This window comes from Talpa occidentalis, unplaced genomic scaffold (assembly GCF_014898055.3).
Source record: "Talpa occidentalis isolate TD23 unplaced genomic scaffold, MPIMG_talOcc4v2.1 talOcc4.4, whole genome shotgun sequence".
In the NCBI taxonomy this organism is placed as follows: domain Eukaryota; kingdom Metazoa; phylum Chordata; class Mammalia; order Eulipotyphla; family Talpidae; genus Talpa; species Talpa occidentalis.
The window spans coordinates 4,306,233-4,319,489 of NW_023604295.1; the positions used below are offsets into that span (position 1 = coordinate 4,306,233).

Consider the following 13,257-nt stretch of genomic DNA (forward strand, 5'->3'; position numbering starts at 1 on the left):
AAAATTATTTATTTATACAAGCATTGGGTACAGTCAGAAGCACGGGAGGGTGAGAGAATTCACCAGAGCCAGAGCGGGGAGCAGAGCAGGCAGAAGGACCGAGGTACACTGCTGAGGGGAGCAGCGGGCGGCAGGAGAGGTCTGCGCGCCATGTGGGACCCTCCTCCAGTGGCCGGGGAGCAGCCGGGGAGTGAACCAGTGCTGCAGAGGCTGCGGGCAGCTTCGCAACCCAGCACTCAACCGCTGCACCACGGGGGAGGCCCCATGAAATCACTTTTTAGGATTTGAGCAAAAGACACATCTTGAATTTGCAAGTAGACTACATTTTTTAGTAACCTCAGAAAATATGCACAAACATGACAGTAAACGGCTGCAGTTACTTTAGATGCTCTTTATTTTAACACTCACTAGACATGTGTGAAGCAAGTTCACAAGTGTTTGCGTGAAGTTATATACAAAATCTGTCCTCTCACTTGGGAGCTGCTGCTTTTCCTTTGTGCCTGATAGTAAGAACTGGTCCCTCGATCTTAACAGCCACAGTTCTCAGCTGACAGGAACACACAGACAAGATTTTAGGAACCCGCCTGGAAATTCTACTTCAAAATATGGAGGGAGCGTGTGGGGACTAAGTCACTAAGACATCAAAACTCATGGTGAGCCAAGGAAAAGGAAGGGACCAATCAGCTCCGGAGCTTGGGACACTGAATTACAGAGAAACAACACACTAAAAAACATTTTTGATTCTTTCTGTTTGAGAGAAATGGAATGTGTCCAAAATTCACATCTCTACATTTATTACTGACTGTAAGTCACTTTATAAAGACACATAATTTTTGAGTTTCTGATGTAGTCAGAGATCAGTTCTCAGCCACTGTGAACAGCTGCATGCATCACTTCACACCAATGTCAAATGCAGAGTGACTGTGACAGGGACACCCCAGCACATCTGTTACACCATGTCTGTTTGGTGGTGCACAGGAAGGGCAGTGATGGGGGCCGTCCCCCAGTGCCAGTGTGTGCTAGATTGCGAGGTAACCAAACACTTATTACCAACTAACACAGGAAGGAAAACATCAGTAGGGAGAACAGTATTCAAGGAAGTTCTAAATGTGAGGTTGGTATAATGAAAACACAGCTTTGATTTTAGGGGTAAAAAGGTATTAGTTGATACAAATAAAGTGTTTTGTAATCAATTTTCAAAAACCAGATCACATCTTTGAAAGATGAAAAATAAACACTTTACTAATCTACTCGGTGGAATCTAAAACAATAAAATGAAGAATCAAAATGACACGGCATTTCATGAAAAGGGGATTTGAATCTTTTGTTCTAAGTCAGCCAATATTTTACTGTTAGCTACAAATTATTAAAACGTGGTTAGCTTAAGCCCATTTTTAAAATTCAAAATCTTTAAGGAAAAATGTGGGCATATTTTCAGGAATACTGGCTCTTAATAAAAAGTTTAACTTGGGGCATCTGAATAGGTCAAGTACTGCTCTGAGGCACTCATACAAGAGACTTTCATCTCAGACAGCACCTCTGTAGCAAGCCCCAACAATACGTACATGTGGCCACACCACTTACTGACCACCATTAGGCTATGATCGCAGTGTTTCATCCGTGCGGAAATTACTACCAACTACATTAAAGATTTCCAATTATTAGCACTGTGTTTCACAGTGCAAAGAATCTTAAATGTCTATTTTATACCAAAGGTAGAATGCTGTTACTTTTCAATTTGGCAAACTAGTACGTTATTTCTCAGTGAAGTGTGGCTACCTAGAACAGCAGGCCTCTTCTGGTGGGTACAGGCTACTCCTCTGACAGATCACGATGCGGGCAGGATGGGCAAGTGCTCTGCTCCTTCAGCCACTGCTTGAAGCACTGAAGAGGAGAAAAGGAAGTCAGCCGGTGCCTTTAGGAGCACACAGAACCTCAGCTCTTCTGTTCTGCACCTTCACCTCAAAGTACGCTAGAGTCTGCAGTCATCCAACACTCAGACACTAAAGTCTGCTTCGCCCCAGCATAAGCCTCAGAATCAGATCTGTGAAGACTTGGGGCCCCAACCCTCTGTTACCTTCCCCCTAGTCCCCACCCCCCGCCACTCTGATGCTCGTCTTCATGCCTTAGCTGCCCTGATCTAGAGGTTGGCATTTTCTTGTCCCTTGGTCTCCCTCACCCATTCTCCCTCACCATCCCACACGGCGGTGGCTGGCCCACTGCCATCACAGTGCTGGCGTGTGCGAAGTCTGAGAGCCCAGGCACAACACCCCTACACCTGAAGAGGGCAGGCCATGTGAAGGAGGCTGGGAGTGGTCTCCACTTCCCTCACAGTGTACCACAGGGTCCCTTTGCCGGAAGATCAACGAACTGACCGAGCAGAGATCTGGTCTGTGCTCAGCCAGCAGGCTAAATAAAGTTCAGCGCACCACATACCCCAACAGTTACACACAAATCTTGGAAGGGTACAAGCCTGGATCTCGCAGGTCTGGCAAATGGGCCAGTCAGTTTTAGGTTTTCTCCCTTTACAGTATCAAGCTTACTTCCTACACTGTGCGAGATTTATACACTCTGGCGCTGTTTATCAGTTAGTCATGTGCATAAGAAGTCACCTTCCAAGAGCTACTACAGCTTTGAATTTCAGCACCAAGAGAGCCAAGTGCTCCTCGCCACCGACCCTGCTGGGTAGAGAGGAGGGCTCCAGAGCTTGGGGCCCAGCATGCCTCTCCCCTCCCCTTCCCTTTGGAAAGGGAGACAATGAATATGGACACAAGGAGGTTTACAAATGGTTTGAAAAATAAAAACAAAACAAAAAACATATTGATGCTTGGGGGAAAAAAAGTCACTTCCTTGTTATTTTCAAAATACTTTACAGCTACAATGCATGCTACCAGGAAGACCCAAAAGAATTCTTACCCCTTTGTGAAACTTGTGCCCGCATTTTAACACACGCATATTTTTGGATTTGAACACTTCATGGCATATTTCACAGGAATCTGTACCCAAGATCTGTGAAAACAAACATCCAAATAATAAAGAATAACTTAATTTCTTTTTACTGGAATTTCTTTTACTACTTGAACTCTTCCTACAAGTGACTTTCAAATATTTTCACCACTAAGTGGTATATTATTCCCAATGTCAGCGAAGCAGGCAGAAGAAACTTATAATGAAGTTGTGATTTTTTCAGAGAAAAATGTTTCATAGTTAACAGATGCCCAGGTACAATACCACAAATGGCTATTTATCCAACCCCATACTGAGAGTATCACAGTAGCTGAATGTTGCAAATGAATCCTTCCCCTAATTACCTAACAATTGGGGTGGCTCCAGAGATTAAGATACGCCCCCACTAGGGACTAACATGCAGGTAACATCAGGGTAGAAGATCGTCCCCAACACAGAGACGGTCCAACAGCTAAGGGCACATGGGGACACAACAGTAGGAGTCACAAGTGTCACACAATGCAAGTCTTTAAAATAGAGAAGGTGTTATAGAGTTTCCAGTAGAGGGTCCAGAAAGAGATGTGTTAACAGTGGTTACTTCTGGTTAAGATTTACTTTGTCCCCTTTGCTATTTTCTGAAGTTTCTGTGAAGGTGGATTACTCGTGCAAATCAAAACAAAACAGACTGATGGCTCACTCAGCAAACATCCATGGTCAGGGGCAGTGCGGGCGCTGGGACACAGGGGCAAATGGGAGGGTTTCTGGCTCCAGCGGCTCAGTCTGGTGCCTGCAGACAGCAGTTCCCTTGTGAAAGCCAGCCTGAGGGCTGCTCTCTTTCACCAGACACGAAGTCCTCTCCCCACTGCTCTCAGCACTAGCCCCACTCACCATCCTGACCTTGACTGCACTTCCCTCTTAGTTCTGGGCACCTTTGTCCTGGGCAGCTGGCAAGGAAGCTGCTCCACAAACTGCCAGGCAGGTGAACGAATGTACCCCGGGGGGTTAAGGTCAGGGATGGAGCTGGTGGCAGCACCTGCAGGTTCTGAATTGGGGAAGGGGAATTTCTGTCTTTCCCTGACACTGGTGCCGCCAGGCGCAGACGGAGGATGTGGCACAGTGAGGTGGTCACACTCTCACTGGGAGGGTCAAGGTGGGATGGAGGCAGGGTAAGGCTGGAGCCTGGCTGGAGCCCACCGAGCACGTGACCGGGAGGGCCTTGCAGGAATGACCCGCATGCTCAGAAGGTGAGGAGGAGACCCTCTGGGACACAGGCACTTGTGGGTGGGAATCCAAGGGATAGCGGGAAGTGAAAATGTGGAGAAGGAATAAAAACCTAAGTTCGCAAAGACTCACTCTTAAGTTGTCAACCTAGCGCTCTCTGCATAATCTTGCTTTTCAGACTGCACAGCTGAGGGCACCGTGGCCAGCAGCTCTCCTGCACTCTGATCACACAACTGGACAAAGGGAAGCTGTGCTCTGCGCCAGATTCCATGGAGCCCGGCCAGGCACACAGGCGACACACACTGCGTCCCGGCATCAGCTGCTCGGTGGGTGAGGACCAGGGACTACAGGGCAGATTTGCATCAAGTGAAGCAATGAGGTGCTTTGGCTTCCTCATTCAGAAATCACAGACCATGCCAACGGTTACCACTGAGATCAGAGATACAATAGCGCTCATGAAAAAGTCTATGTAAATGTGACATTGTTATTGTCTAAGATGACAACCAACAACTAAACCAGTCTAGCGAATTGGGAGGTGGGTTTAACCAGTTCTGCCCAGCACTAGAGGGGAGGGGGTAGGGAAGAACCAGCCTTTCTGGAGTGCGGTGCCTAACCCTACTAAAGCCCACTGCAGCCCCACACCAGACAACCCCAACAAGGGGGTGTGACCCCAGCTCAGTGTACCAAGTCTGTGGGATTCCAAAGCCTCTGGTTGTAGAGAAGAAAATGATCCAAAAAGCATTTTCCCCAACTAGTCACACTTAGATGGGCTGTTCTGATGGCACACTCAAGCAGATCTATATTTGCTTATAATTTTAAAGAATCGTGAATTAACAAGTTTGTCTCCTTCATTAAAAACCAAGTGGAGGGCCTCCCCGGTGGCGCAGCGGTTGAGCGCTGGGTTGCGAAGCTGCGCGCAGCCTCTGCGGTGCCGGTTCAATCCCCGGCTGCTCCCCGGCCACCAGAGGAGGGTCCCACATGGCGCGCAGACCTCTCCTGCCGCCCGCTGCTCCCCTCAGCAGTGTACTTCGGTCCTTCTGCCTGCTCTGCTCCCCGCTCTGGCTCTGGTGAATTCTCTCGCCCTCCCGCACTTCTGACTGTACCCAGTGCATGTATAAACAAAACAAACAAACAAACCAGCAAACAAATAAATAAAGCATGCCTCTATAAAAAAAAAAAAAAAAAAAAAAAAAAAAAAAAAAAACCAAGTGGACCATGCGGTTGCACACACAGCACTCACAGGGGCAGCCTCTGCCTTCGGCTCCGTGGGGTGTGGTGCTGCTTCAACAGCCTCTGAGGGGGCACCCTGCGAGGCCTTGGTCACAGAAGCAGCAGAGCTGGGCTCAGAGGATCTCCTGTCCTTGCCGGGATTTTGCTGCAGAGATAATGCAGGTGGGGAAACAAGTTTAGTTATCCAAAAGCTCCAGCATCTTCTCTTCAGTAAACTGCTCTCCATATTTTGGCTGAAGCATTTTTTGGTTTTTACAATTTCCTATTTTACAATCAAGGGTAAAGTGGAACATTTTACTGTATCTGAATAAAATACTGACCTTTTTTTCTTCATCTAGAACATGTTCTGTCACCCTTTGGATGATTTCATCAATGCTCAATCCTGATAGTGAGTTCTTGTTTTGGTTTCGCACTTTTTTAATAAAACCAGCAAGGTCAGTGCTGCAAAGGAAAGTGAGGATAAATGAAAAAGTCAAAGTTTTCTAATGCTAAGAAATAAAATGTGTCAATATTAACTCAATAGCTATAAGAATAAAACCAACACACAGGAAAAAAATTAGTTTGTAAACAAAAATAGTAACTATATACAAAAAGCAGGATCATTCCAGACAACTATGAAAATCTCACTATTATTTCTAAATATTTAAATAGAATTTCAAAGTGACAGTGTATCTGCTATATTCCTCCCTAATTAGAAGTGAACATCACACATCTTAGGTTTACTGTAGCTTTATAAAAAGTCACTAAACAATCAGACACCATTGTTTGGACTTGGAATCTATAAAAGTCTCTTTTTATCCAAGAGATAACTAGTTTTGATTTTCTCCCTTAAAAAAAACCTAGCCAGGGCCTCCCGGGTGGCGCAGAGGGTTGAGTGCAGCGCTGTGAAGCTATCGGCAGCTTCTGCAGCGCCAGTTCAATTCCTGGCTGGCCAGGGAGAAACCCACATGGCGCAGTAGACCTCTCCTGTCTCACCTGCTGCTCCCCTCAGCAGTGTTTTCCTCAGTCCAGTTGTTTTGCTCCCTGCTCTGTCTCTGGTGAATTCTCTCACCCTCCCGTGCCTCTGGCCTATACCCCAGTTCTTGTATAAATAAATAAATCTTAAAAAAAAAAAAGCTAGGGCCTCCCCAGTGGCGCAGCGGTTGAGTGCTGGGTTGCAAAGCTGCCCGCAGCCTCTGCGGCACCGGTTTGATCCCCGGCTGCTCCCCGGCCACCGGAGGAGGGTCCTGCTGCTCCCCTCAGCAGTGTACTTCGGTCCTTCTGCTTGCTCTGCTCCCCGCTCTGGCTCTGGTGAATTTTCTCACCCTCCCGCGCTTCTGACTGTACCCCGTGCTTGTATAAACAAAACAAACAAATAAAAATAAATAAATAAAACATGCCTCTATTAAAAAAAAAAAGGCTAGCCAACAACGGGTTTTCAAAATTTGAATGTTTCACAAGTACTAAGGTGGGAACTATATTAACCAAGAATTACATATTTACAACACTAATAATACCCCAAATGCTTTAACCTTCAGAAAATTGGGATGCATTTCTATTTGGCTGTTCACACTCCAACACAGCCAGGGTTACCAACAGCTTTATTTTTAAGGTACTTTTGTTATTACAACTATTTTTACAACTGGCATGTAACCGCTACAATTTCTATCTGTACCTGCTGTAACAGGGGAAGACCTCAGACAAGTGCTCGATAATACTGTTGAATGGCTTCTTGGGAGACTGGCTTGCGTGAGCGTAAGCTGGAGGAGCAGGCAGTTTCTGATCGGCCCCAAGGCTCATTTCTGGCCCAGGAGCCTGGTCAGTGCTCTCTGCCTCGGGCAGCGCAGTGACTTCTGGCGGGCTGCAGGGTGGTCCTGGCAGCAGAGAGGGTGTCCCCGCTGGGCCAGCACTTGAATCCTTGGGAGCTGTAGTCTGGTTTCCGGACTCTTGACTTGCAGAAGTAGAAGAGCCTTGATCATCGTGGCCTGAAGACTCAGGAACAAACTGAGGGCGAGCCTGGGAGGAACACACACAGCAGCCAGTTCACTTCCGAGACACACCCATGGAGGAAGACTATTAAACATCACCATGCCAAACTTGGTTACTCAAGGGCACAAGAAATTTGAATTAAATGTTTTTGTTTAAAAACACTGCTGTCATAACATAACTTGTCAGTTGTTACAAGGGCAGAACTCTGCTGCTAAGTATTTCTCTCTATAATTATTTTCTGTAAAATATGAAAAATGAGAACATTTCACATACAAACTCCCCTTCCTTCAGTACTTACCTACTCAGACTTCTCCATGCCCAGCTATGTCTGGTGGCTGACTCATCAAAACAACTGAACCCATATCCCCCCACCAAACTGCCCATGCTGAGGCCACCAACAGTCTCCATCCCACTAAGTCCAGGGACACCCTGACACTGCTGGTCACTTTCTTTCTTCACATGAGCTCTTCTGGCTCCACCTGCTGGCTTTACCCGCACATCTCAGGTCTTTCTTGGCTCTCCCAGTGAGATTATGTGTGAACTTCCCCATTGTCTGAGGCCTGAATCTTCACGTCAGGCTACACCTCTCCCCAGGCTTTTTTCATTTTCTCATGACTCAAGAGTAAGTGCTCACAGAACTGAAGTGCCATAATCACTCCCAGAGATCCAAACCACAAGTCCAAACTTCCTAATGGTCAGCTCCAACTGGGTGATCAGAATTTTGATGTCTCAAAGCCAGCCTGAGCATAATCTCTTCACTCTGATCTTCCCTCCCATGCCCACCACACTGACAGAAACTCAGGGTTCATTCTTGACTCCCCAACACACACATATATCACTAATAATACCCCAAATGCTTTAACTTTCAGAAAATTAGGATGCATTTCTATTTAGCTGTTCAAACTCCAACACAGCCAACACTTCCCAACACACACCCACTGCACCCCAAACTCACGAGCAGACAGTTCATTCAAGAGTCTCTCCTAAATACTTCTCAGATGTGCTCCCCACACCCCTCCTTGAGCCAGGGCATGGCCAGCAGCGTGGGCTAGTAACTGTCAGCCCTATCCCCAGGCCTCTATGTGGAAAGGCTGATGTTTCGTTTACATAAGGGTGTTATAGATTTTAAAAGATAAACCCAGAAGCACCAATAATTAAAATATGGATCTATCCCACCCCCAGAAAATCCCCACAATACTCCAAGCAACTACTTTGGTCAGTTGAGAAAAACTGTGGTTCATTGTTTTCTTTCCTTCAAAAAGGAAAAAAAAAAAAAAAAAGATGTGACAGACTTACTGTGCCACAGGCAGGAAATGAAAGCTCAGAAATCTGCACTTTAGGAAGTTCACTGAGTCGAGAACCTCTTTTAACTGCCTTAATTTGGTCTTCAAATTGAGACTGTAGAGAGGAGGAAAGGTGTTAAGTCTAATAAATTCCAAGGGAAAACCATAATTAAAACTTTTTTTCTTACTAAACATTACCAAAGGTCAACAATTTTCCAGTAACATGTGAACTACAAGGTATTGAAACAATTACTTCTTGAAGGAAGTACAATATCAGCTCTCAATCAGAATGTTCTACAATCTTATCAATTTTTCTAATCTTATCAACAAGAGCAGAGTATAAAACACATAATTCAAGAACTAGCATTATTTTCATGAAAAATTCTTCATAAAATTTCAATACTGCTTTTCATAGTTCAAGCCCAAAAGAAACCAAATTCTTAGTCTCCTAAGAATTAAAGCCATCACACAGACTGACAGAATTATGAAATGCCTTATAACGTACCTTTGCTTTCTCAGTTTCTTCTCTAACACTGGTAAGAAAGGATTCCCAGGAATGCATGTCAGACTCTATGTCAGGATATGCTGCAGAATCACTGAAAAAGCAGAACAGTATGAAACTGCTTAATGTCCATCTTAGAAATGAAAAAAAAAAGCAACTAAAATACAAATGAAAGAAACATTTAAACATGAGAGAAAGAGACATTAAAATGATCACACATACACCCAAAAAGCCACCTGTTTTTAAAGAGTTGTGTATTTTATAATCTCAGCAGAAAACACTTTACAAATTTTAATTACTGACTAACCAAACCCCAAAACTGGTGAACAGGGAGCAGTCTCCTAAATTTTAATTTTTTCCCCTCAAATTTGAAGATTTGGCTATTCTTCATTTGACACTTTCATGTTTAACATCAAAGTCTATATTTGCATTAAAAAATATAGCCTGAAACATTTAAAACATCCCAATAAAACCCTCATTCTCACCTTCTTGTAAATTAAAGGGTGAGGTCTGAGAGGCTAAGATAAATTTATGATCTGGCACCTCAGGAGTCTGGTCTATTGGAGGTGACAGACATGTTTTCTATGTCTGAGAAGACTGAAAACACCGCTGACCCTTGATAGTGTCAATTCTCATTACACAACTTGAAGAAAAACCCAAACACTCCTTTATGGCTTTTCCCTTGCGTTGTCCTTTGGAGCAACAGGCAGGTAGCAGAGTCCCTAGGAGAGAAGCCAATGTATGGGAGGCTTGTAAGAAGTTGGAAACACAGGTGAGACGCGGTTGGGGTCTGTTTCACAGAGAAGCCACATGAACACTGATGACAGACGCTGTGCAGCAGCAAAGGGCACTTTTGTCTATCTGAGTTTACAGTCCTGGGATCTGAACCAGCACGTTAACTTGCACCTTCAATCAGAAAGGACTTTTCATGTAAAAAGCACTAATCTTTGAAAAATGAAGACAAAGAATCATACTTTATATGAAAACTAACTTTCCTTGACCTACTGACAGACTGAAATTTAAATTAAAAAAAAACAAAAAAACAAAAAAACCACTAGGAAGGAAGAAAAATCCCGGCATAAAGAAGTCAAAATCTGTGTGTGGAACATCTTGCTGAAGGACAAGATGAAAAGTAATCCCCTGTATGAAAATATACATAGAAAAGTGCCAAACGCCAAGACTTAAGGAAACAAAGATTCCCAGGTAAACTTTGCTGAAAAACAAAGTAAAATGAACAAAAACAGGTAATGATTGTGGAGAGCTGAAAAACTGAGTGCGTGCGAATATCCTTCAAAGTGACATTCCCATACTCTGCAGTTCAGATGTTAAGTAACCGTACCTAGGAAAGGCAATTTGGCAGAGTGTTTTAAAAGCCTTGAAAATGTGATCTTCATTCCAGAAATTTATTATGTAGAAATGATAACATGCATAAAAACTAGCTACAAAGTAGTGCAACTTTTGTTAATAAAACGTGTAAACAACCCAAGTATAACACCACTGAGGTGGTTTTGTTAGGGGGAAAAGGCTGTCCTAAAGCTAATTCCATACAGGCTTTGTGGACTCCCCCAGGCCAAAGCCAAAGACACTGGGAACTCCAAATCCCATCACCACCCAAAGGAAGGTGGCTGGGACCTGAGGGTGGGGTTAAGCAGCCAGGCTGATATAAAGGCAGACACGTGGGCTTTGGAAGGGGTCCCCCATTTTGGATCTCCCCCAGCTACCAGCGTCCGACCAGCTCTGAGAGTGACTTTGGGTTTCCAGGTCGGCGGATCGGGTAGGACGCATTAAAGACTTTATTTCCCTATTTTCTCCCTGAGTTGTACATTTTCCTTATTTCCTTTTCCCTTGTAAATAAACCTTTTATGAACCTTTTGTGTGTGCCTGTAGTGGAGTATTAATAAGTCCCTTGTAAGCGCACAGGTGAGGACCCACAGCCAGGAACCCGTTCAATATCGGGGCTGTCCTATAACAGCTTGATGCCCAACGTGATTTCCAAGCTTCACCCGTGGTTGACCAGCCCAAAGTAATTTTTCTTGCGTTGGTCACCATAAAGCGCATTAGGTCTGCAAGACTTTTTGCTTTCCACAATGGACAAATATCTGGAGGGACTGGTTTTCTTTCACACTGAAAAATCATAACCCATTTGTATGCTGGATATAATTCAGTTTTCAAAATTAGACTGGAGAAATGTAATTATTGATATGAAAGGAAGTTTGTGTATATTACCTAGTGAAAAAAAAACATGCAAATTTCCAATACAAATGAATTTATTCTAAATTAACTAGTTATATCACAATTAAGAATTATGGATTTTTTTTCATTTTTGTATAGTTTGATTTTTTTCTACAGCTGAGCATGTTATCAACTGTATATTAAAAAATATAATGATCCTAACATAAAAATTTCTTTCTCAAATCAGCTCTAACTTATTTAGTAAGTGATGTGCCAGAAAGGAGGCTCGTGACAGCACACTGTACCTGCTCAGTAGCTTCAGGTTCTTAAGATACGCTTCAGCTTGTGAGTCCATGATCTGTAACTTAAACACTTCCATCTCCTTCCAGTTTTCGAGCACAGACACCTACCATTAAGTTAGAGAATGTTTAAGTATTTTAACACTGAAATTATTTTAAGGTTGTTAGAACTAAAACGTACTAAACCATTTTCAAGTTTCTCCTTAAATGACAAATGATGACAGAATCGCCAATACTTGATTATGCTGCAATTTCCCTCAGGTGAACATGATTATGCTGCAATTTCCCTCAGGTGAACATGATTATGCTGCAATTTCCCTCAGGTGACCATGAACGAAAACTTTTGGATTTGAAAACTGAATAAAAAAAGACAGTAAAATTAAGTACCTTAAATGAGGCTTCCCTCATTGGCTTTCTGCTTAAGCTGCATTAAGTACAGAGGTTAGTCATCTTAAAGTCTATGCCTGGCATCCATGTCTATACTCCCGTCCGTGAGTGCACAGAAGGCCAAGGGTCTCAGAATAACCCCAACGTTGAACCCTAATGAACTTAAAGGTCTCAAAGTTTTCTCAACACGGGCATCAAAAGCCTCTGGGGATGTTTTTAAGTCATCAGACTACAAGAAATACAGAACTGGTTTGCTTTAATCCAGGTGTCAGTAGTCTTGACAGGATCCACCAGGTGTACCTGCTTGTCAGATGATGTTAAGTGTGAACTGAACAAACGTTGGGAATATATTTTCGGGTGTGGGGCCCACAAAGTACAGGTACATTGTCTTTGCCTTCCTTTCCTTAGAAGCAGTTCAATGTTCAACTGAAAGTCTCATGTCTGCAGACTGCATAAATTCTTTTCTTATTTTCCCTAAACAGTCATATTCCAATAAATAACATTAACTTCCCAATTAGAAAAATGGAGATAACCATATTTTAGTAATTTCTCAAATAACACACCTACATTGACACATATTCTTCCATAAATTATGACTATAATAAGTGGGATTTTCAAGTTCTTTTTCTAGGATTCACAAATATATTTTGTGGTTGGTTACATCATGGTGTTATCACTTGATTAAATATGATGGAGCCATTCAAAGTTAGAGCATGGAAAATGACTGAAAAATAATGACGAGTGTGAGGTGTACAAGGACATCAAGCCACAAAATCTGCTACACAAACAGAGCTATGTAACAACATAAGCATAAAGGTAAATAAAGCATTCAAAAGCCCGAGGCATGGAAGAGGGGATGTTTTAGGGAGGCAGGATTTCGCCTCCGCACTTGTCAGCAAGGCTGCTATGCCTCATGTGTAATTAGACCCAAAACAAACAAACAGCGTGCAGTCCTGTCTTCATCACACGTCCTGGACTCACCTCTGCAGCCACAGCTCTTTGAAGACTCTCTTCATAATTCTCTTTCCCTTTCTTGATAGAGCCTTCTATTTTCAATTTCTCATTTGTAAATGTATTACTGCAAATATCAAGGAAAAAAAAGTTTCTTGAAAAAAGCTTAACTTTGGAGATTACAGAAGCACAAGTTTAGTTTTGAAATCCTATCACAAGAAAACATGTAACAAGTACAGTATCTTCTTGCCCAATATTTGACTATATAAAATAGACTCTCATGTGCCCCTTGAACTTA

At 43.4% G+C, this 13,257-nt stretch overlaps 1 protein-coding gene across 8 annotated transcripts in view; it reads right to left on the reverse strand.

Annotated features, from left to right (window-relative positions):
* Positions 1-349: 349 nt before the first annotated feature.
* TTC3 (tetratricopeptide repeat domain 3) overlaps positions 350-13,257 on the reverse strand; it is a 106,840-nt gene continuing 93,932 nt past the window's right edge. For all 8 annotated transcript variants that reach the window (XM_037524954.2, XM_054700277.1, XM_037524956.2 and 5 more), the window contains 9 exons: positions 12,990-13,086; positions 11,628-11,728; positions 9,154-9,244; positions 8,662-8,763; positions 7,052-7,392; positions 5,718-5,838; positions 5,408-5,542; positions 2,917-3,009; positions 350-1,884 (listed from right to left, as the gene is read on the reverse strand). In XM_037524954.2, coding sequence (XP_037380851.1) covers positions 1,813-1,884; positions 2,917-3,009; positions 5,408-5,542; positions 5,718-5,838; positions 7,052-7,392; positions 8,662-8,763; positions 9,154-9,244; positions 11,628-11,728; positions 12,990-13,086 — 1,153 coding nt within the window. In that variant the 3' untranslated portion in view covers positions 350-1,812. The remainder of the gene's footprint in view (positions 1,885-2,916; positions 3,010-5,407; positions 5,543-5,717; positions 5,839-7,051; positions 7,393-8,661; positions 8,764-9,153; positions 9,245-11,627; positions 11,729-12,989; positions 13,087-13,257) is intronic.